General features: G+C 39.5%; 2 protein-coding genes across 13 annotated transcripts in view; both read right to left on the reverse strand.

Annotated features, from left to right (window-relative positions):
* The window catches only part of LOC121787134, a gene marked incomplete at both ends in the record, with an annotated part of 138046 nt that overhangs the window by 89748 nt on the left and 21053 nt on the right, over positions 1 to 27245 (reverse strand). The gene's annotated exons all lie outside the window — the stretch shown is intronic.
* On the reverse strand, positions 1728 to 5920 carry LOC121787131 (G-type lectin S-receptor-like serine/threonine-protein kinase At1g11330). 12 transcript variants are annotated; one of them, XM_042185771.1, is made up of 9 exons: positions 5792 to 5866; positions 5558 to 5692; positions 3557 to 4683; positions 3376 to 3486; positions 3142 to 3293; positions 2843 to 3053; positions 2521 to 2758; positions 2289 to 2433; positions 1728 to 2200 (listed from the first exon to the last, which is right to left on the reverse strand). In XM_042185771.1, exons 2-9 carry the CDS (start codon positions 5596 to 5598, stop codon positions 1892 to 1894), a joined length of 2334 nt encoding a protein of 777 aa, XP_042041705.1. In that variant the 5' UTR covers positions 5599 to 5692; positions 5792 to 5866; the 3' UTR covers positions 1728 to 1891. The 12 variants fall into 12 exon arrangements, with proteins under 12 accessions (XP_042041705.1, XP_042041706.1, XP_042041713.1 ...); XM_042185772.1 differs by having other exon boundaries at positions 5558 to 5697; positions 5792 to 5850; XM_042185779.1 differs by having other exon boundaries at positions 5607 to 5692; positions 5792 to 5808.

Raw genomic sequence — 27245 nt, forward strand, 5'->3', positions numbered from 1 at the left:
TGGTGAACTTCGTACAAGGAAATCTGACTAAAATGGCTCGAGCATTTGAGGCTGCACTATACGAAGAAGAAGAGATCCCTCAAACAGCTGAGGAGGCAATGAAGCATAAGAAGTGGAGGGAAGCAATGCTTATTAAAATGAAAGCCCTGATGAACAATAGTACGTGGGTTAAAAGCAAGTTACCTGAAGGAGCTAGAACTGTCGGGTACAGATGGGTATTCACGATAAAAAGAAGACCATATGGGACAATAGAGAGATACAAAGCACGACTCGTGGTGAAGGGATACACCCAGACGTATGGTGTGGACTATGCTGAAACATTCTCCCCAGTGGCTAAGATTAATACCGTGCGGGTGTTGTTTTTGATTGCTGCTAATAAGGATTGGCCGCTCCACCAGTTCGATGTGACGAATGCATTCCTGCACGGAGAGTTACCAAAGCCAGTATTCATGGAACCACCACATGGGTTCACCGAAGACTTTTTTGATGGGGAAGTGTGCCAGCTCAAAAAGACACTGTACGGGTTGAAGCCGTCACCGCGAGCATGGTTTGAGAGATTTACAGAAGTGATGAAGAAGTACGAGTACGAACAGAGTAATTCAGATCATACTTTGTTTATCAAGAAAAGAGGGGGGAAGATCACATGTCTGATTATATATGTAGACGACATGATCATTACTGGAAATGATGAGGAGGAGATAGCCGAACTAAGGAAGAACTTATTCCATGAGTTTGAGATGAAGGATCTTGGTCTCCTTAAGTACTTCTTGGGGATAGAGGTGCTAAGGTCAAAGAAAAGGATCTTCATAAATCAGAGGAAGTATATACTTGACTTATTGGCCGAGATAGGAATGATTGATTGCAAACCAACAAATACTCCTATGTCACAAAATCATGGATTGCAGATGAAGGAAGGCGCGAAATTGACCGATAGGGGGACACATCAGAGGCTAGTCGGTAAGCTCATCTACCTTTCCCATACACGACCAGACATTGCATATGCGGTTGGAGTAGTGAGTCAGTTTATACACTCACCACAAGAGGAGCATTGGGAAGCTGTGTTAAGAATTGTCAAATACCTGAAGGGAACAGCCGAGCATGGACTTATGTTTTGAGAAGCATGGTCACATGAAGATACACGGTTTCACTGATGCAGATTGGGCAGGGAATCCGAATGATCGAAGGCCTACCGCCAGATACTTTACCTTTGTAGGAGGTAACCTTATGACATGGAGAAGTAAGAATCAAAAGGTAGTAGCACTGTCTAGTGCAGAGGCAGAGTTCCGGGGAATCAAGAGTGGACTGACAGAGGTGCTATGGCTGCGGAGACTTATGACCGAGTTGGATCTCCGGTCCGCCCTTCCTTGTAGACTATTTTGTGACAACAAGGCGGCTATCAGTATCTCTGAAAACCCGGCACAACATGATAGAACAAAGCACATAGAAGTAGATAGGCACTTCATAAAGGAGAATCTCGAAGCAAAGGTGGTGGAAATGCCTTACGTCAAGTCCGAAGATCAACTGACAGATATCTTGACGAAGGCAATAAATTCGAAGTCATTTCGAGAAGTACTAGGCAAGCTAAGCATTGAGAATCCCATCACTTAACTTGAGGGGGAGTGTTAGAATGAGATCGCATAATATCAGGAGAATATTATATGATTGATATGAGAATATATTTTGCCTAAATTATAGAGAGCAATTATTGTAAATTTAGGTTTACCATATATGTAGAATACCTATCCTATAAATATGTAGTCTCTGTAACATATTATTCATTCAATACAAAAGGAAAACTTGTCCCACCAATCTTAACAAATTCAATATATTAGGAATTGAAGGCAACAACAATATATATAGAGGCAAACAATTGTATCAAATAAACATATTTCTACCTGCCTTCAACTATAGAAATAGAGACATCATTTACAGAACCTTTACTTGACCTCTTGGTACATGACTCTACGGATTGAGAGCTACGCAACCCATGAAACGCTGGCTGCTTTGGTCGAGGAAGCTCCGCAATCTCACTGCTAAGCATCGACAACACTGTAGACGTGTTAGGCCTGTCTGCTGCCATTTCTTGCACACACAACAGACCTACATTTGCGTATCGAACAATATCATCTTCCATTCCACAATCCCATATGCCTGCATCCAACAAGTTCACTATCTTTCCTTCATTCCACAATTTCCATGCCTGTTTCATATCCAAAACATAACAAAAACTTATTATGAAAGAATATTAAGTATAAATATACTACATTCTCCAGAACAAAGTAACTTACATGAGCTGTAAGGAAGAGTTGTTGATCATCAAAACTGGAGTTTTTCTTTCCACTCACAATCTCCAATAGTAGGACCCCGAAGCTATACACGTCCAATTTTTCAGAGAATATTCCACGTGATGCATATTCCGGGGGCATATAGCCACTGCAACCAATCCATGATCAGAATGTCAAAAAAGAAATCTGTTTCTAAAAATATTTTTCTTGAATGAGGCAATCAATAAGTTCTCACAATGTCCCAACAACTCTTGTCGTGTTAGCTTGGTCATCCTTTCCACCAAAAATCCTTGCCATACCAAAATCGGAAATTTTGGGGCTAAACGCCTCATCCAACAAGATATTACTTGCCTTAAGATCTCTGTGAATGATCTTTAACCTTGAATCCTGATGTAGGTAAAGCAGGCCTCGACAAATCCCCTCAATAATAACTTTTCGTGTTTTCCAACTAAGAAGTTTATGCGTATGTGAACCTGAGAAATGTTACTATCACTGACCAAAGACGAAATGAATTGAATTTTGTTAGACGAAGTGAAACTTGAGCATCACAGACATACCAAAGAGATAAGCGTCCAAGCTTCCATTGGGCATATATTCATAAACAAGCATTTTTTCTTCGGACTCGACACAGCAGCCAAGAAGTCTAACAAGATTGCGATGTTGAAGCCTTGAAATCACCTCAACCTCATTCATGAACTCCTCCACCCCTTGGTTAGAGGATCTTGCTAGTCTTTTTACAGCAATTTCTACTCCATTAGGTAATCGCCCCTGAGAAGCGAGAACAGAATCACATTTCTTCATATTGAGTACCAAAACTGGTATATATATGTAAATCTTGAAAAAGAAGAAAAATTACTTTGTAAACTAGACCAAAGCCACCTTGTCCAAGCTTATTCACAGGGTTAAAATTTTCTGTTGCATTTGAGAGTATCATAAATCTAAATGTAGGTAACTCCTCAAGTTTAACACCATGCTTAACCTGTTTGAGTGTGCTTTCTTCCGAATAGCCTGCATTATTTCGAATAAAGTGCGGAGTGTGTAAGAGAGCGATATGTGAAAGAGGACGTAAAGTAAAACACGAACATATTACCTCTGTAACTTAACAAATATTCCAGCAAAAAATATGCACATACAGCAACAGGTATAAACCCCAAAGTCACTGCTGCCACAATAATTGCTATGTGATATTGCTTCTTATCTGCTGAGAATCACAGGAGACAAATGTTGTACAACTTATTAAGCAATCAAAACATTACAATGAGATGAATTACCTAGTTCTGAATGTGCCAACCGAATGTGCAAGTCATCGCCACCATCAGCAAACTTCTGAGTATCAGTTAAGTTCTGAGTCCATCGCAGACATCCGATTCCAGGAGGATATGCATAAGCTATACATGAACAATCAATCAAGCACCAGTCCCTGCATTCTTCTCCAGATAAGCGAAACAATCTGAAATGATCCGGCAACTTCACTCTCTCCACCTTTAGAAACTCATCTTGATTACCAGCAAAATTGTTCTGTTCACACTGTAGTCGAGTTTTCCTAGTGCATCCACTCGTCCAGTTTCCCGCCTCCCACTCGTCTTTGCTTCTAGGCACGAAGCCCCGAATACAGGAACATATCGGCATGTCTTGAGCATCACAACTTCCAAAAGGTCCACACTTACCATAAACATCACACTCGTTACTTGTTGATGACCACGTCACGTCCCATCTTTTCTTCTCATCAGACCACACCTTCTGCTCTACTCTCCCTGAAGAGTTCAAGAAAACGTATACCAAAACAGATGAATTTGCAAGCATTAGTGTCTGATACGGAGTTCCTGGATAATCACTGACGACCTTAACTCCATAACCATATTGTGAGCTCATGTTCGGAATCCCAGTGTATTTCTGACCATTCCACGGACCAGTACGCCAGCAAGGATTACCATCCTTCCGAACAAACGACTGAGGTACGTCGAAAGGCTCTATAGTTAAGGAGAAACTTCCAGGTGCCGGATCATCAGGACTTGTCCATGATGTCAGTACATTCTCCTCGTCCCTTATCGTATCCGGAACAATTTTCATCTTCTCTAACCAGGAATCGCAAGCATGTTCGAAGCTCTCCCAAACATATGCACCATTGGAGTTATCTTGCAGAACCAGATTCCCTGTATCCAAGAGCACGGCACTAGAATTTGCCACAGAAGATGAAATATTAGTCGACCACACAATCTCCTTCCGACCATCCAAGATCACGAGATTGCCATCTGATGATATCTGAAATGTTCCAGATAAATCATTGAGAGGCTTGTTTCTATTAGCCACCCATACAACAGTCATCACCGGGAGATTGTACATGATACCGAGGTAACGTCGGCTGCTATTTGACGGGCTGAAAAAACTCAACTTGAATCTGTTTCCATTGGAAATCAGAGCTTCAGAGTTGGCAAGAGATTCATTAGCATTTATGGTGTCAATGGCTGAAGAGAATGTAAAGAAACAAGTAAATATGAGTTGAAGCACAAAATATCCAAATCTGATCCCCATGAATAACTTCTCCTCTTCTTTGCAAGGACTATGATGACACTACTATAGATTTGAATATGATTCAGACATTTAGATGATAAATGTTTGACTTATTTTCCAGTTGATATTTGAATTTTCTTTGATGCACGTGTACTATTGTGCAGAATAGAAAGTTCAAGGAAAGTGTTTTCTTTGATGCAACAAATAATTCAACAACACCTAAAGATAAAGACAACAAACAAAAGCATAATAAAGCCACAACAATAATTGACTTGGTAAAAAAAGAGAAATGATAGTAGCTTTGCAAAATGATATAGATATAACTATAGCCTCTATACTTATACTATAATATCCTTTCTCATTCAGGGAGTAATGTGGAGGACAAATAATGAATTGTTTTACGTTTACACATACTTGGAATAACCAAAGTACTAAAAGCAAAATATTACTTCAAATTAATTAATGTTCTACTATTGCAAAGCAAAACAAAAGAAATCCAATATTTGGGCCTTTTACATCTAGTCTAATTGTTCCTTTTTAAATGCAGTCACTTTGAGAACCCCAAAACCAATTCTTCCTTATTTTAATTTGCAGCCCAAGTTTACTTCAAATTTTTTCACCTCCCAACTTCACACGGTTTCATCAACGGCAGGGGCATACAGCTATTTTTTTAATAATAAATTATAATATTAAAATAATATATAAAATATTAATTTTATTATATTATATTAAAAAAATTTGTGCACCAACCTCCCCACTACCTGAAAAATCTCCAACAAAAAAAGGTACTGCTGTACAACATTTAGAAACCTTTTGAGAAATCCATGTATTTTATGTTCAAGCTCCAATCTTTGAATCCGTAAAAGTTTCGTAGCCCGTGTCCCCAATTTGTTTCCCTATTCTTTCAAGTCACTCGGAAATTGAATAAAATTGTTTGAATAAAAGTCTTCAATAAAAGATTAGAATTGAATGGGAAAAAGGGGAGAGAGACTTACCTGCTGCCGACGGTGGCGGTTTGATAGGCCTTTTTGCTTAGAGTTGGTCTAGTTTAGTTCATGTTTGGCATAGGTGATCTCAAGATTAAGCCCTGGGCTGCTTAAGAGAATTTATTATATCTCACATTTATTAATACACGAGAATTTTAGAATTTTGTTTTATTTGTACAGTCTTTTGAGGCTGGAACAAAAAGTTGAGTTGAGGTAATAAGCCAACGAGCTGAGTTTTCTTTTTAAATAAGGACTACGTCGTGAATAAGTTTCGATTAGAACTTATATGAAGTGGTTTTTCCATGCATGTTCAATCGAATTCGGGTATCAGTGGGGTCGTAAACCATACTCGAACTAGTCTGTACGCCGCAGATCGGGCGCCATCTCTTTAAGTTGGCCGGTCTAGTGACTAATGTGGTCACGTTCCAAGTCATGTATGTTAAGATATGGTATGGTGATGGAAAGTGGTTGCACAACCGACCCCTATGGTGAAATGTTTATGAAATGTTTTAAGTAGTATACTTAGTCCAAAGGTCACTCTATAATGGCTTGACAAACTTTTTATTTATGAAAATATATTTTGGCATGTATTCACTGGGTATATCAAGTATTTAGTCATGCATATTGTTTTTAAAATGTACAAGTTGAGCAGCGACAGACGGGGTGGGTGTTGAGCAAAGTTAATGAAGAAATATGTCATGTTTAGCATTTTGGATATGTCGTGTCTTCATACACGGTATCATTTTCTTGTCTTGAACGCTTCCGTTAAGAGTCTCATTCTATTGGATTGTTTTATCATTGAGAGTCTAACACTATTAAATTGTTTACTGCTTAGTCTTTGTTTCTTTGGAGTATTGTTTTGATGAGATGATAATATGTCATTGTCAAGTTCTTTCAATTATTCAAGTGTTTTGGTCAAGTACATCATTTCCTCATTCCTACCATGCTTCTTTAATCCTCCCCTAGTCGCGATCAACCATATTTTCTATCCTTATAAAATACGGTTGATCGCGACTATGAGATGATTAAAGAAGTGGCGCGGAGAAGGAGAAATATGTATACTTGACCTAACACTTGAATAACTTAAATAACTTGACAACGACATAATACCATCTCAACGGAATATAAACTTTAAAGAAACAAAGACTCACCGATAAACAATTTAATAGAGTTGGAATCTCACCAATAACTCAATCCAAAAGAAAGAGACTTTTAGCGGAAGCGTTCAAGACACAGAGTAATGTCATGTATGAAGACACGACACATCTAGAAAACTAAACAAAAAATATTTATTCATCAACATTTGCTCAGCGCCCACCATGCCCATCACAACTCAACATGTACATTTTTAAAACGATATGCAGGGCTGAGTATTTGATATACTAAGTGAAAACATACCAAAATATAGTTTTATAAATAAAAAGTTTTTTCCATCCACCATAACCATACTATATTTGAACATACATGACATGGAACATGGATACATTCCAAGTCACTAGACCAGCCAACTCGATGAGATGGCGCTCGATCTACAGGGTATATACTAGTCCGAGTAGAGTTTGCGGCCTTACTAGGACTTGAATTCGATTAAACATACATGACAAAGTCAATTCAGATAGTTTCCAATCAAAACACAAAATGTGGCATGACAAATATACTTCACCTCCATTCCACGTCAAAATATATTTAGGACATAATTCTTATTTAAAAAGAAAGTCCAACTCGTTCGCTTATTTCCTCAATTCAACTTTCAATTCCGGCCTCAAAAGACGTACAAAAATCACCATTTTCGAAAGAACATAACATGCTAGAATTAGACTTTGGAAAAATAATTTAATGTAAAACAATGCATGCATGCTACGTGTGTTCAGATTATCCTTCGTCTTTTGTCTATTGGTCGTAATTGATTTGCCTCTCAGTGATTTACGTGTTGAGGGCCTCTCGGCCCGTAGGCCAATAGAAGAGTTGACCCAAGTCGAAATGGAAAGGTGACACAAGGGGCATGATTAATCGACCTGCGTGAGATCGTCGTGGAGCTTCCTCGACCAAAGTAGCCAGCATTTCATGGGATGCATAGTCCTCTACTAAGAGTCTAAGAGGTCAAGTAAAGGTTTTTTAAATGATGTCTCTACCTCTATAGTTGAAGGCAGGTAGAAATATATTTATTTTATACATGTGTTTTTGCCTCTATATTTTTTTTTACTTCAATTCCTAATATATTGAACTACATACAACAATCTTGCTTCTTCAATTGTGTCGACCTTTGCTACTATCTAAAGAATTGTCAGTAAAACTTTAAACCAATTTTTATCCAGTTTTTGTATTGAATATAATGTAAAGCTTTTGATTGTTGAATTTAGCATCCACACTTATCCCCTGGTATTCACAAAATTGCGTTTACTTGATTCAACAATTGGTTGGCATTGCAATTTAAATAATTTCACATGCAGATCTGAGAGCATCCGCAGCGCTTGAAGGACGGCGTCCGTCCGTCCGTGCCAGCGGCACGGCACCCGCTGTCCGCCGCTGTGCTCTCGCCGCTGGCGCAGCGCTGCTCGATGCATCGAGCACGTCTGTGCCAGCGAGCAGCTGACATAGCGCGTTCTGATTAGCCAACGGCACTTCCGTTGGAAATTCATTTTTTTATATAAAAAATAATACCAAAAATTAAAAAAAATTCAGATTCCCAAAAATATGGCTGTTTTGTAACCGTTTTTTGGATTTTTTTGATTTTTTTAATTTTTTTATTCCCAAAAATAAATACACACATTTATCATCCATTTTTCACATCAAATCATCTCTCATTCATCTCTCATTCATATTTTTTCATACAACTTACCTACATCTTCCTCTCTCACTCAAACCCTCTCAAATGGATTTCACCAATCTCATTGCGGAAGCGGAGCGCGAAGAACAAGAATACTATGAACAATATCTTGCCGCCTATGAAGCATATGTCACCGCGAATACCCCTGCCCCTCCTCCTCGACCAACTAGATCAACTCGCCGCTACATCCATCGTGACCGGGAGGGAGCCAACAAAAGGCTCGTTGCCGACTATTTTTTCGACTAGCCACGGTTTTCGGAAGATTACTTTCGGCGCCGTTTTCGCATGTCAAAACGCTTGTTTATGCGTATTGTCAACACATTATCCGCCCGTGTTGAATACTTTCAAACAAGTACAGACGCAACCGGTCGGCAAATTCTCTCGACGTTGCAGAAGTGTACGTGTTCCATCCGACAACTTGCTACTGGGAAAACGGCTGACCTCTTTGACGAGTATTAGCATGTCGGTGAGTCAACTGAAATCCTTTGCATTAAAAATTTTTGCGACGGTGTTCGTTCAGCTTTCGTTGAGGAATTCCTTCGGGCACCCACCACCGATGATTGCCAACGGTTGCTTCGTCTTCACGAAACAGTCCATGGTTTTCCCGGTATGCTGCCGCATTGACTGCATGCTTTGCAGGTGGAATAATTGACCGACTGCTTGGAGGGGGCAACACTTAAGTGGCCACAAAGGCGGCGGCCCAACACTTATCCTTGAAGCGGCCGCCGACTACCGCCTATGGATTTGGCATGCATATTTCGGTGTTGCCGGATCCAATAACGACTTGAACATGCTCTATTCTTCACCCCTCTTCAATGATGTGTTGAATGGTGTAGCACTGACGATCGACTTCACCGTCAACGAAAATGCATACCACATGGGTTACTATCTCAAGGTAGTCCACTTTCGTGCACTTTCATGCAGACGCTAAGCAAGGTAGTCCACTTTCGTGCAGACGCTCAGCAACCTGCAAGACCTGAGACGGGTTCTTTTTGCGCAGCGTCAAAAGTCCGCTCGGAAAGACGTCGAAAGAGCTTTTGGGGTCCTTCAAGCCCGATTCAACATTGTGAAGGCCCCGTCTCGGCTGTGGTACGTGAAAAATATCACCGACATCATGTACACGTGTATTATCTTGCACAACATGATTATAGCTGACGAAAGACCGATGGCGGCTAGCTTTTACGACGAGGATGAAACCGGAAGCTCAACCGCGAGATCTCCCCCTCACCGAGGTGTGCATACGACGGTGGGCGAGAGGATCGAAATAAGGAACATAATGCGCGATACTCGAGCCCACATTGAGCTACAAGAAGACCTAATCAAACACATTTGGGCGAAATTCGGCCACGAGTAGTGGTTTTTTTTAATTTTATGAATTTAATTATGTAATTTTAAATTTTTAGGATTTTAATTATGTACTTTTTAATTTTAAGGATTTTAATTATGTAATTTATAATTTGTAATAGTATTCCGGATATGTTTAATGCATTTTAATTTTGTGAAAATATTTTTCTTTAAATTAAATAATAGAATGGTGGGGCCCTTGAGCTTGTCCTTGCTAAAGAACACAGATGTAGGTGTTGTGCTCTTGCCTAAGAGCAGTGAGTAAAAGTGGGTCCGGGCCCACATCCGTGCTCGTTGGTAAGTGCACGGATGAGGATGCTTTAATTGTATGATTTAGGGATTGTCGTTGTGGATGCTCTATTTCTCACAAAAAAACTAATTAGGCTCAAATGGTATCTTATATGGCAAAGCAATAGTTTAACTAGTGGCATCGTCTAAATGCTCAAAACAATATAGTTTTTATCCAAATTCGATAAAAAAATTAATTTCCATAAATGTACCTTCGTATCTCCTGGCTGTCATTTATTTCTCATGAAAGCAAGGAGGCGGATGGTAGGGTTTAAATGCATTGAAACACCATTGTGCACAACCCATTTTTAGCGTTTGGTAGCTCCAAAATCAATTGGCCGACCCGGTACACATCTTTTGGGTTTCCACCCCACACATACTACTATCGGCGAATTCTTGTCAACACTTTCACGGCCTTTTAGGGGAGGGCTTTTCAGGATTGTGCTGAAAGCGTTGTATATGTCCATTTTTACCCTTGGAATTCTCCTATCGAAGCAACCTTCGGTCACAAATTGCGGTTGTGCTACTTCTCCGATTTGGTAGCTTTGGTTTGGAATTGGATGAGAAGAGGATTGCGGCAGCGGAAGAGGAGGAAGGGGTGTTGTGTTGTCGTGTTGGAGGAGGAATAATCGAGGGTGGTGAGGCATTCTCGGAGGCAAGGAGGGCTGAATTCGGATTTGTTGGGTATAGAAATACATAGAAACACCACTGAAGAGAAAGTGTGAGGCGATCTCTATTGGGTATTGTAACGCCACACTTTTTGAACCCTAATTTTCGAACCCTAAGACGATTGCTTTTATTTCTTTTAATGTCGCGAATTAAATGACGGATTGTTATGTGATTTCTTTGGTGACCTAATTTTGATTTCACTGAGTCAACTTCGTTGATTTTTATGAAGTGACTTTTAAATAATTGATGCGGGATGAAATATATTGCGGTGAATTATTTTCCTAAGGGTGAGTGAGATTAAATAGGATCATCAATTTTTCATCTTGCCCTTTTTTCGACCACTATTAAATATTGGAGAGGAATTCTATTTTCTTGGATTTAATTATTTGTTTGGGATAATTATCCAAATTAAATCCAAAGTCCAATTACTTTATTTCTTCATGAGAAAAATCGATCCCTATGCTTATTCCAAGGGAGATTTCGAAATTTTCCTAATTATGGGAGGAGGAAATTATTTTGATCTCTTATCTATTTCTTTCCATGAGTGAATTGAAATATCCTAGTAAATCTTGCCTTACCTTATTCAATTAAAGATTTGAAATTTATTCCTTGTGGGAGGAACTTAATACACGCCTATTTCCCTATATTTTGGGAGGATTATTATAATTTTTATGCTCCGTATTATTTTATTCTACTCCGTGAAATATCAAATTAAATCATAGGCTAATTAAATAGCCTATAATTTTCGAAATCCCCCTCATTCCTCCCCAAGAATCACGTTAATCCCCCCATCAAATCTCCTCCATATCTTCATGTAATTAATTGATGATTTTATTCTAACTCTATAAATAAGAGATAAAACAAAACCCCAAACCCTAGCCCCCACAAATCTACGCCTCCCTCCTCATTCCACACGCCACTTTTCCCCTCCCCACGCCTCTCCCACTTGTTCTTCTACTCCACTCAAGATCTTTTCATCCTTGCAAAGAGTTGTTGAAGAATCAAGATTTATATTTGTTCTACCGATCGTTTCAATCAAGAAAGGTACAATCGAACTTTTTCTTCATCCTCTCCATTCAAACCTTGTTTTGACTCCCTCATGCATATAGTGAGTGTAGGGATTTCAAATCTAGGAATTTAATCGGTGGGAATTCGTGTTTGAATGAGAACAAATTGTGAATATGTGTTTTGAATGAATTTGTGTGAAGTCTAAATGAATCATGGGTGAAAGATGTGTGATTATATGAGAACATGATTTGAGAACCTTTTTAAGCATGGTTCTGTGTTGGAAACATAAAAAGGTTGTGTTTGGACGAATGAGGATAAAACCCTAATTCGAATTTTGAAGCATGAAATCTGTAGTATTCGGACAGTAGGTTCCGACGCATGTTTGACCGACCAAACGAACTCCTTTTTGTACGATTCTTTTTGCTGAATAAACCTCAAGGTATCTTCTATGTTGTGTGTGAATTTCAACCTATTTAGAAGAAAGATGAAATTTTGGTGAATTTGTGAATTTGCCTGCACAGTTCTGCCAGAAATTGTTTTTCTCGACCAGTGAGTTACGTTTTCGATTTGACCGACCTAAAAAGATTATTTTGAAGTTAAATTTAATTTGAATGATATTTGATGTGTCTACTGTATTGTGGGAAAATTTTAGCCCCAACGGAGGCTGGATGAATTTTAAATGATTTTTACAAAATGACCGCGCTTTTCTGCCAGATTTCTATCCTTGCGAAAGTAACGATGTTGTGTGTTTTAAATGATATACATGATATGCATGTGTTAAGGAACCCACTCTATGATGAAGTGATGTGTTATTCGATGATGCATGCTACGGTGTGTTTCCTTTTGTTGTTGGAAAAAAGGGAAATGTTGGGGACATGCATAATTATGAGTCAATGTTGGTGACTGATTGGTAATACACATTATCTAAAGGTGATAACTCGTGCACGAAGCGTGATAACAAAGGGAAATAAGTAATTAAGGTCTAAATGGTCGAGGTGGGCTTTCTTTTAACTAAGGACAATGTCCTAAATACTTTATCATTGGAAATTGTTATGTTTATCATGTCGTGTTTTGTTTTAACGTGCCTATCTGATGTGACTTTTGTGTAACGACCCGCTAAGCTTATATTATTAGAAACAATATTATTAGCTCAATTATCTAAATAAGTAACTTTTGTGCGATTAAATCCGAGCCACAATAGATTGTCGTCGTTGTTTGTTTTGACGATAGGCAAGTAAATAGAACACGTAAATATATTACACATATATGAAAATAATAAATTTAAATAAATAAATAAGATCCCAAAATCAAAATTTTGATGTCCGATACATCCAACAAAAGTCCAATAAAATTTAATCTATACATCCTGCGTTCTAATAAAAATCAGGAACTTCAACGCGGACGGCCACGAACTTGAACCGATTATACCTACACCAAATTAAATGATTAAGTAAATAAATACTCAAATAATTAAATTGATAAACAAGTAAAAAAAAAATAAAAAATAAAAAAAAAGACATATCCAATAAGTGTTATTGCAGCATTTAATACTGCATTAATGGCTTACAGAGAAATCATCATCCTTACAGAATATTTTGAAAGATAAGGTTCACTGCATCTTCCATATCTTTTGTATATGTACACATATACGAATCATTCACACACCTCACAACAACCTATAATTCCACAACATCCTCCCAACAAAGTCAAAGTAGGAGAAGGAAGCAATCCATCGGGACTTTTGCGAGACAAATCCGACTAGTCCTTTTCGCAATCACACAAAGGTGAGTACCCACACCTCACTTTTCCCACATATTGAAACATTACATATAGGCAAAACGTATCGTCTGCCCAAACATTACATATGTTGCACATAGACAATTTAACTAATCAAGAACATAGGTGCTTGCTATAGCATCTAAGCATAAGAATGACAAATTTCCAAAAGATGATAGAAACTTATCTTGAAACAATATATGAATCTGCCGGATTCCGGCAGCGAGCTCGGTCGCCCGGAGACGACGAGGGCAGCCCCACACCCCTATGACTTTCAATAAAATCTTGACAAATCTACAAGTTAAAACACAAAAAAAAACATGAATGAAAGATTAAATCTTTTTAGAAGAAAAAAAAAGAGAAAGAATTTAAATATTAGCACTTACCTTCCGGGAGTTCGGAGAGGAGGCGGCCGAGGCTGGAGTGGCGCCGAGAAACTGCTCCGGCAGCACGAGGAGCGGAGGAGGCCTAAGCCGCCACCTGTGCATGCACAGTGGCGGCGGCGACAGCAGATCCGGGAGAGAAAGAGGGAGACGAGGGAGAGAAAGAAGAAGGGAAAGAGGAAGGAGGCGACGGAGGCGGATCCGCGGCAGCTGGTGTCGGCACCATCGAGTGAAGATCGAGAGCGGGCAGGAGTTGCTACCTCCCAGAAAACTTGGCAGGGAGAGAGAGCTGGTACAGATCGCCAGCAGCAGCAGCAGAGGAGGAGGACGCCGCTTGAACCCGGCGGCCCTATTGACGGCGATTTTTGCCGGAGAAGAAGAGAGGAATAGAACTCGTTTCACGTTTGTTTGATTTGGGGATAAGAGATAGATAGAGAGAAAGAGAAGGGGACGGTTGGTTACAGAGGCTGCCACTCTTTTGATGAGTTTAATTGGGCTAAGGAGTAAAGTGCATTAGTTGTTGGGCCATTCTAATTAAATTCATATGTGGGCAAAGAGATTTATTGTTTGGGCCAAGTTGGTTAATAAGAGGATAAGGTGAGTGGGCTGCCTAAATAAGATGATGGGGTTGGAGTATTCAATCGAAGGTTGTGATGAGTTTATATTCTAATTGGGCCGAGCAGTGGAGCACTGAGAGAAATCGAAAGAAAAAGAGGGCGACGTTCCAGAGTCACAGATTAATCAAGTTTAAGAAGGAAGTGCTATTAATTAAATTTCCTGATTTAATTAATATGCAAGTTCCGAAAATTCCTTAGAAGTGAACGAAGGATAAGAGAATTAATTAGGGGCATGCATTCTAATTCTAATTAAAAGTTTAAGAATTTTCTTAAGTCTTGTTAGTAAGTTGTGTTGTTTTCAAAAAGGTTATCTCCGCGAGCTAAGGTCGGATTCAGGAAAAATCAAGTTAAGAAGAAACTAAGCGATCAAGGTGAGCTTTCCTATACTAAAAATACAAATCGTATTTTATAAAAACACGAACACATGTTCGTGATTCTTAAAGATGTTGTCTTGCCATAAATATTTTTGTATGATGCCTATCTGTTTGGCTAAGGCCAAAGGAATTATGAATGATGATATAAGTCGAATTCGGGTCCCAGTGAGGGTGGTGTCCCCGCTCGGACTAGTGTACACAAGCTACCTTTGACATGTTGGGCAGAGCAGGTGACCGAGGAAGGTGGCCACCTTCCCGGCACATTAATGTAAGTTGACCGTGGGAGAACACCATCTCCACGGCACAATGTGATCAGATATGGCAAAGAATGGAAAGAACTTAGGCTGTGCAGTCGAATAAAGATTTTTAGTAAGCTCGGGTCTTTTAAATAAAACCCCTGGGTGTTACTGTGATGATGGCTTGACAATATTTTCAAAAGTATATTTGAATTTTCGGTAATGTGTTCACTGAGTACTCTTTGTACTCAGCCATGCATATATTTCTAAATGTGCAGGTTGAGCAGCGAAGTGGTGGAGGAAGTGCTATTGAGACAAGACATTTAATTCAGTCAGATTTTGACTCTCGGAGGTTCATGTCTTCATACATGGAACCGCGTTCATTTGCTTCCGTTGTGCATCTTAAAAGACTCAAGTCTATGTTGTTTAAAACTCTGATTTTATTTCGAGCTTTTCCCATTTGTTTGGAGCTATGGTCGAGTTGTGTTGTTTTTCCCCCTTCTTCCCCGCTTCTTTAGTCCTCCCTAGTCGCGATCAACCGTGTTTTCTATCCTTAGAAAATGCGGTCGTGACAGAGTGGTATCAGAGCATTCTTTCTAGCCTGAACCCGAGAGTCTTCTTTGAAAATCTTTAGTCTAGCCATGTTCCACTAGACTGTCTAACTGATGAAAATGCTCTTAGCACTTCCCACCAATCGCGCTCAATGAGGAAAAAGGTAACTTGTTCTTTTTCAAAAGAAAGTCGAGTTGTTTAAAAGTTTGAAATGGAGGAATAACTCATGCAGTTAATTTGAGTGAACAAATGAAAATACCAAGTTTAAAGAAAGAGTTGATGTTTCTTGATCGGGTAACGTGCTTAAAGAAAGAGTTAATATGTCTTTTCTTGGCTAAAGACTGAGAATGTATGAATAAAAGGAGCAACTTTCCTAAAAAAAAGGTAATGGAATATGAAAGTATAAAGTATATGAGTCTGATACCAATTGTTGAAATGATGTCTCTTTTTGAGTTTGTGAAATGATACCTCTTTTTGAGTTAGTCATTGAATCATGTTGGTAGTATGGGGAAATTGAAATTTCCAAGAACTTAGAATACTTAGTTATACGTTCCTTCTAGAACACAATATGAGCTCGAACTTAGAAGTACAATATGAACATTTCTCGCTTTCCCGAGCGACGAAAAGAAAAGGGCGCGATAAGAAAGAAACTTCGATAAAAGCAATCTAACATAGAACAAAACAATGTTTCTGGAAAGATGATAGAAGTTGGATGCCATTTTCTACGTCCCAATGACATGAATAATCTGGGTTAGTCATTGTCTTTATTGACAATCCAATCACTCCAAAGGGTCGTACCTTCGATCCAATTAATTGATATATACATATTTAGCAAGAGAATTGACTGCAACGTGACAAAGAATCCAGTCTTGCAAATAATAAGTAAGCAGAAACGACGTGTTACGAGGATGAGCGTTATGACGAATAGAGAGTACCAAAGAGTCGTAATCCCCACATATGGTCATCTGACGTGATCGTAAAGTGAAAGTATCTTGTGAGCAAAGTTTTCCATAACTCATTTACCATTCTCTATAAAGAATTAAACAAGGGAGTATCACCATTGTAGTTAACCAAGAAGATTCATCAGCAATGCTTACTTGGATTCCCATGAATTCCATTTTTTTTCTCACACCCCTCTTGATCAAAATACCTTTTGTTGAATTAAGAACTTAAATGACTCCTTTTGCAAGGTAATGTGCCATTACTTTCTCTCTTCTATGTCAAGGTTATGAATCACTTTCAGTTTTGAGTTTACTCCCTCATGTTTTCTGATAACCTCCAGTGACTAATGTCCTTCTTTACTCATTCTGTATAAAAGCAATACTTTGACCCTTTGAATTCTTACCAACAAACTCTTATACTCGGAGCTGCTTTATTTATAGCCTTCAGAATGAACATGTTTCCCTCAACAATTGTCTTTTCAATGATATATTCCTCAAAGATCATTAGTGGACCTTTTTGTTTTCAAAAGTGCTTCTTGACAAGCTCTTTATTTTATATGAGTAATTCCCTCTTATTAATTCCACTACAATTATTCCATCATTCTTTGAGCTCTTCAGCAACTCCAAATCTAAAGCAATTTGCTCTCTCCCTGAACTAGTTTGCTCTGATTGTCTTCTCTACTAGTTAATTTCCTTGAATTGATTATAAACTCTGTGAATTCGTTAACGTGATATAGTATCACGATATTGTTGACCCAAAAGGGTAGTTGCTTGTTATTCTTCTTCTCAAATCCACTTGAGACCAATCATTTTCAGTCTCATATATTTGAGCAGCCATCTGGTGAGACCTTAAACCTTTTAAATTGACCCTTTGTGTTTCAGACATACTTATTGACAAGCTCTTTGTTTTACATGAGTGCTCTCATCTTCTAAATTCAAATATGACTATTGGCTCTTGATTTGAGCTTTTCTGCAGCTTCATATTTAAAGTTGGCATATTGCCTCTCCCTTGGCTAGTTTCCTCTTGTTGCCCTCTTTATTAGTTAGTTTCCTTGGACTACTTATAAACTCTAAAACTTTCGTTGATATGATCTTCTATCACAGTGTTGAGCAAATTGCAATTGTTTGTTTTACCTATTCTTTTCAAATCAATTTGTAACCAACCATCTCAGGTCTTATTGTTATCATTTGGGATACTCGAAACCTTCTCTTTATTTGACTGTTCATTTTGATTATATTATTGGCAACCTATTGTTGACATCTACATTCTCTTCAGCATACCCTCACTTTCGCAATTTATTCCGTCTGACAAGCTCTTCCCACAATGAAATTCTCAAGTTCTATGGGTATAGCTCAAGCCTTTTGAAGTTGTATCTTTTCTTTTCTGGGAGTGAGCATAATGAGCCCAACTGAGCCTAGTCTTTGCACTTCATGAAACCTTTGTTGCAAGCTACTGGTGAGAGTTTGTGGTGAACCAAACACTCACGTAATTGAAATAATTATAATCGTTTTGTTTTCATGGTTACCTTGGAGCCTACCAAAGCAAGAACGATTCGAATATTTCTCTTGGAGTCCCAAATTCAGTTCCTATCAAAGTTAAAACTGTTAGACCACCTCTAAATTTCCTCGCGTGAGATCCTCAAGGAAGCGCAAGACTGACAAAAATCCTACGCCGATGAGCGTCGAACGGAATTGAAATTTATCATCGGGGAGAAAATCTTCTTGAAAGTATCCCCCTTCCAAAGGAATAACTAGATTTGGACTCAGGGTAAGTTAGAACCACGATTTATTGGACCCTATGAAATTCTGGAAAAAGTTGGCCCAGTAGCTTATCGCTTGGCTTTGCCACCTAACTTTGGGAACGTAAACAACGTATTCCACGTCTCCCAACTTCGGAGGTACGTGTTCGACCCAAAACATGTGATTCGCCAGGAAGAAATCGCTCTAGGACCTGACCTGAGTTACGAAGAAAAGCCGGTAGAAATACTAGATCGGAAGGTACAACAGCTTCGGAATAAGTCGATTACTACAATGAAGGTTTTGGGAAAAACCACGGACAAGAAGAAGCAACATGGGAACTAGAAGAGAAAATGAAGGAGAAATATCCTGAGCTTTTTGTCTAAACACTTTCTAAATTTCGGGACGAAATTTCTTTTAAGATGGGTAGAATGTAACGACCCGCTAAGCCGATATTATTAGAAACAATATTATTAGCTCGATTATCTAAATAAGTAACTTTTGTGCGATTAAATCCGAGCCACGATAGATTGTCGTCGTTGTTTGTTTTGACGATAGGCAAGTAAATAGAACACGTAAATATATTTCACCTATATGAAAATAATAAATTTAAATAAATAAATAAGATCCCAAAATCAAAATTTTGATGTCTGATACATCCAACAAAAGTCCAATAAAATTTAATCTATACATCCTGCATTCTAATAAAAATCGGGAACTTCAACGCGGACGGCCACGAACTTGAACCGATTATACCTACACCATATTAAATGATTAAGTAAATAAATAGTCAAATAATTAAATTGATAACAAGTAAAAAAAATAAAAATAAAAAAAAAGACATATCCGATAAGTGTTATTGCAGCATTTAATACTGCATTAATGGCTTACAGAGAAATCATCATCCTTACAGAATATTTTGAAAGATAAGGTTCACTGCATCTTCCATATCTTTTGTATATGTACACATATACGAATCATCCACACACCTCACAACAACCTTTAATTCCACAACATCCTCCCAACAAAGTCGAAGTAGGAGAAGGAAGCAATCCATCGGGACTTTTGCGAGACAAATCCAACAAGTCCTTTTCGCAATCACACAAAGGTGAGTACCCACACCTCACTTTTCCCACATATTGAAATATTACATATAGGCAAAACGTATCGTCTGCCCAAACATTACATATGTTGCACATAGACAATTTAACTAATCAAGAACATAGGTGCTTGGTATAGCATCTAAGCATAAGAATGACAAATTTCCAAAAGATGATAGGAACTTATCTCGAAACAAAATATGAATCTGTCGGATTCCGGCAGCGAGCTCGGTCGCCCGGAGACGACGAGGGCAGCCCCACACCCCTATGACTTTCAATAAAATCTTGACGAATCAACAAGTTAAAACACAAAAAAAAACATGAATGAAAGATTAAATCTTTTTAGAAGAAAAAAAAAAGAGAAAGAATTTAAATATTAACACTTACCTTCCGGGAGTTCGGAGAGGAGGCGGCCGAGGTTGGAGTGGCGCCGGGAAACTGCTCCGGCAGCACGAGGAGCGGAGGAGGCCTAAGCCGCCACCTGTGCATGCACAGTGGCGGCGGCGGCGGCAGCAGATCCGGGAGAGAAAGAGGGAGACGAGGGAGAGAAAGAAGGAGGGAGGGAGGAAGGAGGCAACGGAGGCGGATCCGCGGCAGCTGGTGTCGGCACCATCGAGGGAAGATCGAGAGCGGGCAGGAGTTGCTGCCTCCCAGAAAACTTGGCAGGGAGAGAGAGCTGGTACAGATCGCCGGCAGCAGCAGCAGAGGAGGAGGACGCCGCTGGAACCCGGCGGCCCTATTGACGGTGATTTTTGCCGGAGAAGAAGAGAGGAATAGAACTTGTTTCACGTTTGTTTGATTTGGGGATAAGAGATAGATAGAGAGAAAGAGAAGGGGGCGGTTGGTTACAGAGGCTGCCACTCTTTTGATGAGTTTAATTGGGCTAAGGAGTAGAGTGCATTAGTTGTTGGGCCATTCTAATTAAATTCATATGTGGGCCAAGAGATTTATTGTTTGGGCCAAGTTGGTTAATAAGAGGATAAGGTGAGTGGGCTGCCTAAATAAGATGATGGGGCTGGAGTATTTAATCGAAGGTTGTGATGAGTTTATATTCTAACTGGGCCGAGCAGTGGAGCATTGAGAGAAATCGAAAGAAAAAGAGGGCGACGTTCCAGAGTCACAGATTAATCAAGTTTAAGAAGGAAGTGCTATTAATTAAATTTCCTGATTTAATTAATATGCTAGTTCCGAAAATTCCTTAGAAGTGAACGAAGGATAAGAGAATTAATTAGGGGCATGCATTCTAATTCTAATTAAAAGTTTAAGAATTTTCTTAAGTCTTGTTAGTAAGTTGTGTTGTTTTCAAAAAGGTTATCTCCGCGAGCTAAGGTCGGATTCTGGAAAAATCAAGTTAAAAAGAAACTAAGCGATCAAGGTGAGCTTTCCTATACTAAAAATACAAATCGTATTTTATGAAAACACGAACACATGTTCGTGATTCTTAATGATGTTGTCTTGCCATAAATATTTTGTATGATGCCTATCTGTTTGGCTAAGGCCAAAGGAATTATGAATGATGATATAAGTCGAATTCGGGTCCCAGTGAGGGTGGTGTCCCCGCTCGGACTAGTGTACACAAGCTACCTCTGACATGTTGGGCAGAGCTGGTGACCGAGGAAGGTGGCCACCTTCCCGGCACATTAATGTAAGGTGACCGTGGGAGAATACCATCTCCATGGCACAATGTGATCAGATATGGCAAAGAATGGAAAGAACTTAGGCTGCGCAGTCGAATAAAGATTTTTAGTAAGCTCAGGTCTTTTAAATAAAACCCCTGGGTGTTACTGTGATGATGGCTTGACAATATTTTCAAAAGTATATTTGTATTTTCGGCAATGTGTTCACTGAGTACTCTTTGTACTCAGCCCTGCATATATTTCTAAATGTGCAGGTTGAGCAGCGAAGTGGTGGAGGAAGTGCTATTGAGACAAGACATTTAATTCAGTCAGATTTTGACTCTCGGAGGTTCATGTCTTCATACATGGAACCGCATTCATTTGCTTCCGTTGTGCATCTTAAAAGACTCAAGTCTATGTTGTTTAAAACTCTGATTTTATTTCGAGCTTTTCCCATTTGTTTGGAGCTATGGTCGAGTTGTGTTGCTTTTCCCCCTTCTTCCCCGCTTCTTTAGTCCTTCCCCTAGTCGCGATCAACCGTGTTTTCTATCCTTAGAAAATGCGGTCGTGACATTTTGCCACTATTATTTAAATCGAATTCGGGTCCTCGTAGGGCCGCAAACCCTACTTGGATTAGTGTACACCTATGGTAGATCGTGTGCTAGCGTACGGGCTGGCCGGTCTAGTGACCTGGTTTGCGGCCACATTCCTTGTCATGTATTGGCAGATATGGCTAACATCTATGGAAATATGACTGATCAGTCGACTTTTACTATGAGAAATGATTTTGAGTGCCTCGGGCCTTTCTAAAGCTAAACCCTGATGGTTACTTACGTATGGCATGATAAATTATATTTTTACTTAAAAATGTTTTTTGGCATGAGCCACTGAGTGTGTTTTCACTATGTGCAGGTTGAGCGGCGACAAGCGGTTGGTGGTGTTGAGCATATGTCAATAAAAACTATGGTTGCTTGAAACACCGAGTGTCGTTGTGTCTTCATACATGACATCACTCTTCTCTTGGATGCTTCCGCTGTGACATTTCCTTTACTTGTCTTTTATTAAACTTTGAAGCTGTTTATTTGAATGTTTGGAAACTTGGTATCATTTGAATAATGTCAAACCCTGGGTCGTTTTATTAATTCTGGGTCAAACCTTTATTGAAACCCTAATTTTCTATGTCTGTTCTTTAAATTTCTTTAATCATGATCGCCCGCATTTATTAACCCTAAAGGCGGTCGTGACAGTTTGGTATCAGAGCCTCAGTTCTTTCCGCTCTGGACCCAAGAGCCTTGTTGAGTCAAAGTTTATTCATGTGTAAATTTACTAATTGATAACCGTCGAAAGCTCAACACCACGACTCGTCTCCTCCCAACCACGAAGAATAAGGTAACAAGCGTTTCGATAAGTTTGATCTGAACCTGTGAAATGTTGGAAAGTGTGATGGGGATATTCCTATGGTGGAAAATGAATTTATTTCGATGGGAATCGAAGATAATATGACGTCTTTGAAAATGTTGTTTGGAAGTGTGGGATGATGAAAATATATGGATATGAAATCGCATAATACGACTTTGCCAAAAATGATGAATACTGTTGTGCACACCCCGATAAGGAGAATCGGCGAATATGTGATTGGACTTCTATGAGTTTGGATAGATGAAATTCTAAATGATTGAAAATTACATGAATTGTGAAACGTGAAGTATGAGTGTGATTACTTGATTATACTATGAAATAACACCTGTGAGAAATAAGTAAATACTATGGCTTTTGGAAAATGTTGTGAAGACACTATGAGATTATACAATTGCTTTTGTTTAACAGTGAGACATGATGGCGTTGAATGTGCTGGATATTGAAGTATGATTGTGAACTTGTATTGGTTGATGTTGAGATTTGCAATTACGTCCACGAAACTGCAAAATCTACTTGAAGAAAATACATGTTGCTTCCAGGAACGACAAAATTTTATGCTTAGGCGGTTAAAATTTCATGACTATGAAACTGTGAAATGCAAAGCATGATACGCGTGTAGTTGCGAGTTGTGATTGTGATACAGATGAGCATGAACTGCATGATTTATGAAATGCGATTCCATGGATGATTGATTGACTGAGTGTGGCTATTCACATATATTAATGTACGATGTTTGTTATGCTATGGAACACCAAATGATTTATACGAATAAATGTGTTGATTGTGCAATATATTGATGACATTTATGTGGTGAAAATTTATGACCGATGAAGTATGAGGTATTGTGGAGAACCACTATTAAAGTGAAATGTGGAACTTTTGAACTTCGTTGCGAACGTAGGAGCCATATGAAGCTTGAGTTAGGTAATGATCAAATATACGTTGAAGTACGAGACTTCAAGCTATACTTGAAATTATAGAGTGCCTACGAGGTAGGCCAGACTGAACGTGCTAGAACTTAGTTGTAAGTTGACAACTGCAATATCACTTTCCTGAGTGATAAAACCAACGAAAGTATATATTTTGAACTTTGGTGTATCCTCACAATGGTGAGATCATACCTAAGATCTAATAAAACTATGCAGTCTGGCATACCATGCCAAAGTGGCGATGCGACACAAGTACGACGACGTTTACGACACTTTAAAACCACGTGTGCAATGACAATGCATTTCAAAAACTACGTGGCATGGCAAGAAGACTTTGAAGATGCGACCATCAAAAATAGTTATTAATTTCGACGATACGATGAATCTCAACTTGGAATCCACAATTTCTTAGAACGATGTTACCATGTTCAGGTTCGCGAAAATGTGCGAGGGAGTGCGACCCTCGTAGCTAGAATGAACGTTTTACTTTCAACAGTACTTACTTGGATTCTAAGTTCCTTTCGGGACATTTTGAATAAACGTGAGCCCTTGTCTATTTAAACACCTTGGTTGACTCCCAATTTGCAAGTAATGTCCATTATTTTTTTCCCTATATCGAGTCATGACTCACTTGTCTCGAAAGTTTGTGTTTGCCTTTGTAACGTTGGATAGCTTGATTGAGTAGTCTCCTTTGATTCATCAGTCATAAGGACAATGTTTTGACCTTATGAACTTCCGTCATTGAACTTCATTCCTAAGGTTGTTTGCTGTTATGACCTTCAGTATGATCACACCTCCAGACATGTTTTCTTCAAAGAATGGAAGATTATTCTTGGAACTACTGGTTCACCTCCTTATTTTGTAACCATGTAGGTGACAAGTTCTTTCTTGCAGAAGTAAAATTCTTTTTAGCTCGGTTTCACTACATATATTGTTTCATACTCAATGATTTTTCTTTCTGCAACACCAAGTTAAGGCTATCATGTTCTCTTCTTCTTTAACGGGTTGATCGTGTTAAATTTCTGAAAAGTTCCATTCACTTTGAGTTGTCTTTAACAAACCCGCGAACCCATTGATGTGATTTCATCTTTTCCAATAACTTGATGTTGTTGAACCATCATTTGTACTACTTCATGACATTTGTCCATGTTTCTAAATCATGCCGCGACTGATTATTTTAGGCCTTGACATGTTTGAACGATATCCTTCATTGCTGTCCGGAATTTTGCAAATTGTGATCTAGCAGTCGGCTATGGAATTTAAGAATTTTTGCAGTTTCATCATGTTTCCATGACCTATCTCATGTTCTTCCGAGCTCTCATCAGAAGTGAATTCTCAAAGCTCTATGGGTTTTATTTGATACCTCTAAACCATTTAATTCTCAGAATGGACGGGTTGAGTCCAATAAAACTCAATCATTGCATTGTTGTTCTTGTTTCCTTGATTAATTTTGGAGCCTTCCCGACTAAAGACATCCTTAGCAATGTTGCAACAATTTGAAATCTGTTCATATCCAAGTAAGACTGTTGAGTCAAATTTCGAATCCTTGATACTAGACGGTAGGGAAATGCAGTAGTCGACTCGGATATACACAAGGAATAAGTTTCTATAGTCAGACATGCTAAAAAATGGCACACCACTCCCGGGAGAAAAGGAAGTGGGATGATTCTAGGACTCCATACGACGGAAAACGGTACGAGTTGAGTCAGCATCGATCTCAACACGGAGGAGGACAACATACTTCTAGTCAGAGAGGAGACTACCGATCCAGGGCACCACAGTGCAACGTGTGCTCTAAGTATCACTTCAGAGAATGTCGGCATCAAAACGTTACCAAGTGTTACAAATACGGAGGGAATGGTCACTTCTCTAGGGAGTGTCCGAGCAAGAAGGGAGGATCGGGATCGAGGCAGAACGATCAAGGATCCCGTCAGCAATCAAGGGCACCGCAGAGTGAATCGAGGGGAAATCGCGACCAGTCGTCACAACAACAACAACCCCACCGCCCAAGACTTCCGACTCAAGCTAGAGCGTACGCGTTGAACAAAAACAACCACAGATGGAGCGAGGTGATCGCGAAAAAGGAAACCTGACAGGTATGGGCGAAATTCTCGACACTCCTGTGGTTGTGTTGTTTGATACGGGCGCATCGCATTCTTTCGTATCTGATTTGTGTGTGAATACTTTGAGCTTGCCTGTTAGCAAATCTGAACATAAGATGGTAGTGTCTTTACCAGTGGGTGGGACAATAGAAATCTCTCGAACATGCTCGAACATAGAAATTGTTATGGGAAACCTTAAATTAGTCGCTCATGATCCGCAAGTTATGGCGATGGAAGATATCGACGTAATTTTAGGGATGGATTGGTTGACCGCGAATTTTGCGACGATTCGTTGTAAGGAGAGACAAATATTTCTACAAGCTCCGGGGAAAGGAACCCATCGTGTACCATGGAATCTCGATGAACCGGCGAACCGCTATAATCTCTGCACTTCAAGCTACCGCAATGATGAAGAAAGGGCGTCCTGCATATCTCGTTTATCTCCACGGAGAGGAGATGGAGGAAAGGAAAGTGGAAGACGTCGTTGTTGTGTGAGAATTTTCAGACGTTCTTCCCGAAGCGTTACCTGGACCGCCGCCAGATCGACAAGTGGAGTTTACAATCGACCTCGAACCAGGAGCCGCGCCTGTGTCTAAGGCACCGTATCGAATGGCACCTAAAGAGTTAGAGAAACTCAAGATACAACTTCAAGAGCTCATGGACCTAGGATTCGTTAGGCCAAGTGTCTCACCGTGGGGCACACCGGTGCTTTTCGTCAGGAAAAATGACGGGTCTATGAGAATGTGTATCGACTATAGAGAGTTGAACAAATTGACTCTCAAGAACGATTATCTACTGCCGAGGATAGATGGCATGTTTGACCAACTCCGAGGAGCCGACGTGTTTTCAAAGATGGACTTAAGGTCCGGATATCACCAACTGAGAGTTCGAAGGGAGGACATACCGAAGACCGCATTTCGTACAAGATATGGTCACTATGAGTTCGTTGTGATGCCGTTCGGACTAACGAATGCACCTGCGGTATTCATGGACTTGATAAACCGGGTATTCCATCCGTACTTGGATAAATTCGTTTTGGTCTTCATAGATGACGTCCTGGTCTAGTCGAAGAACGAGAATGAGCACGAGGAGCATCTACGAATCGCTTTGGAGACGTTGAGGACTGAGAAACTATACGCCAAATTCAGCAAGTGTGAGTTTTGGCTTAAGGAGGTAAATTTCTTGGGTCACATCGTGTCGGCGGAAGGAATTCGAGTGGATCCCGCTAAGGTTGAGGCGGTACAACAGTGGAAAGCACCTTCAACACCAAACGAGATTCGGAGTTTCCTAGGTTTGGCAGGATACTACCGAAGGTTTATAGAGGGATTCTCCAAGATAGCGAGACCCATGACTCAACAACTCAAGAATGGGGTGAAAGTCAATTGGACCCCCGAGTGTGAGGCAAGTTTTCAACTCTTGAAGGAAAAGCTAACTAGTGCACCGATCTTAGCTGTGCCAGAACCTGGAGTAAACTACGTGGTATACACGGACGCTTCGAAGGTGGGACTTGGATGTGTGTTGATGCAAAACAACAAGGTGATTGCT

This window comes from Salvia splendens, chromosome 22, assembly GCF_004379255.2.
Source record: "Salvia splendens isolate huo1 chromosome 22, SspV2, whole genome shotgun sequence".
In the NCBI taxonomy this organism is placed as follows: Eukaryota; Viridiplantae; Streptophyta; class Magnoliopsida; order Lamiales; family Lamiaceae; genus Salvia; species Salvia splendens.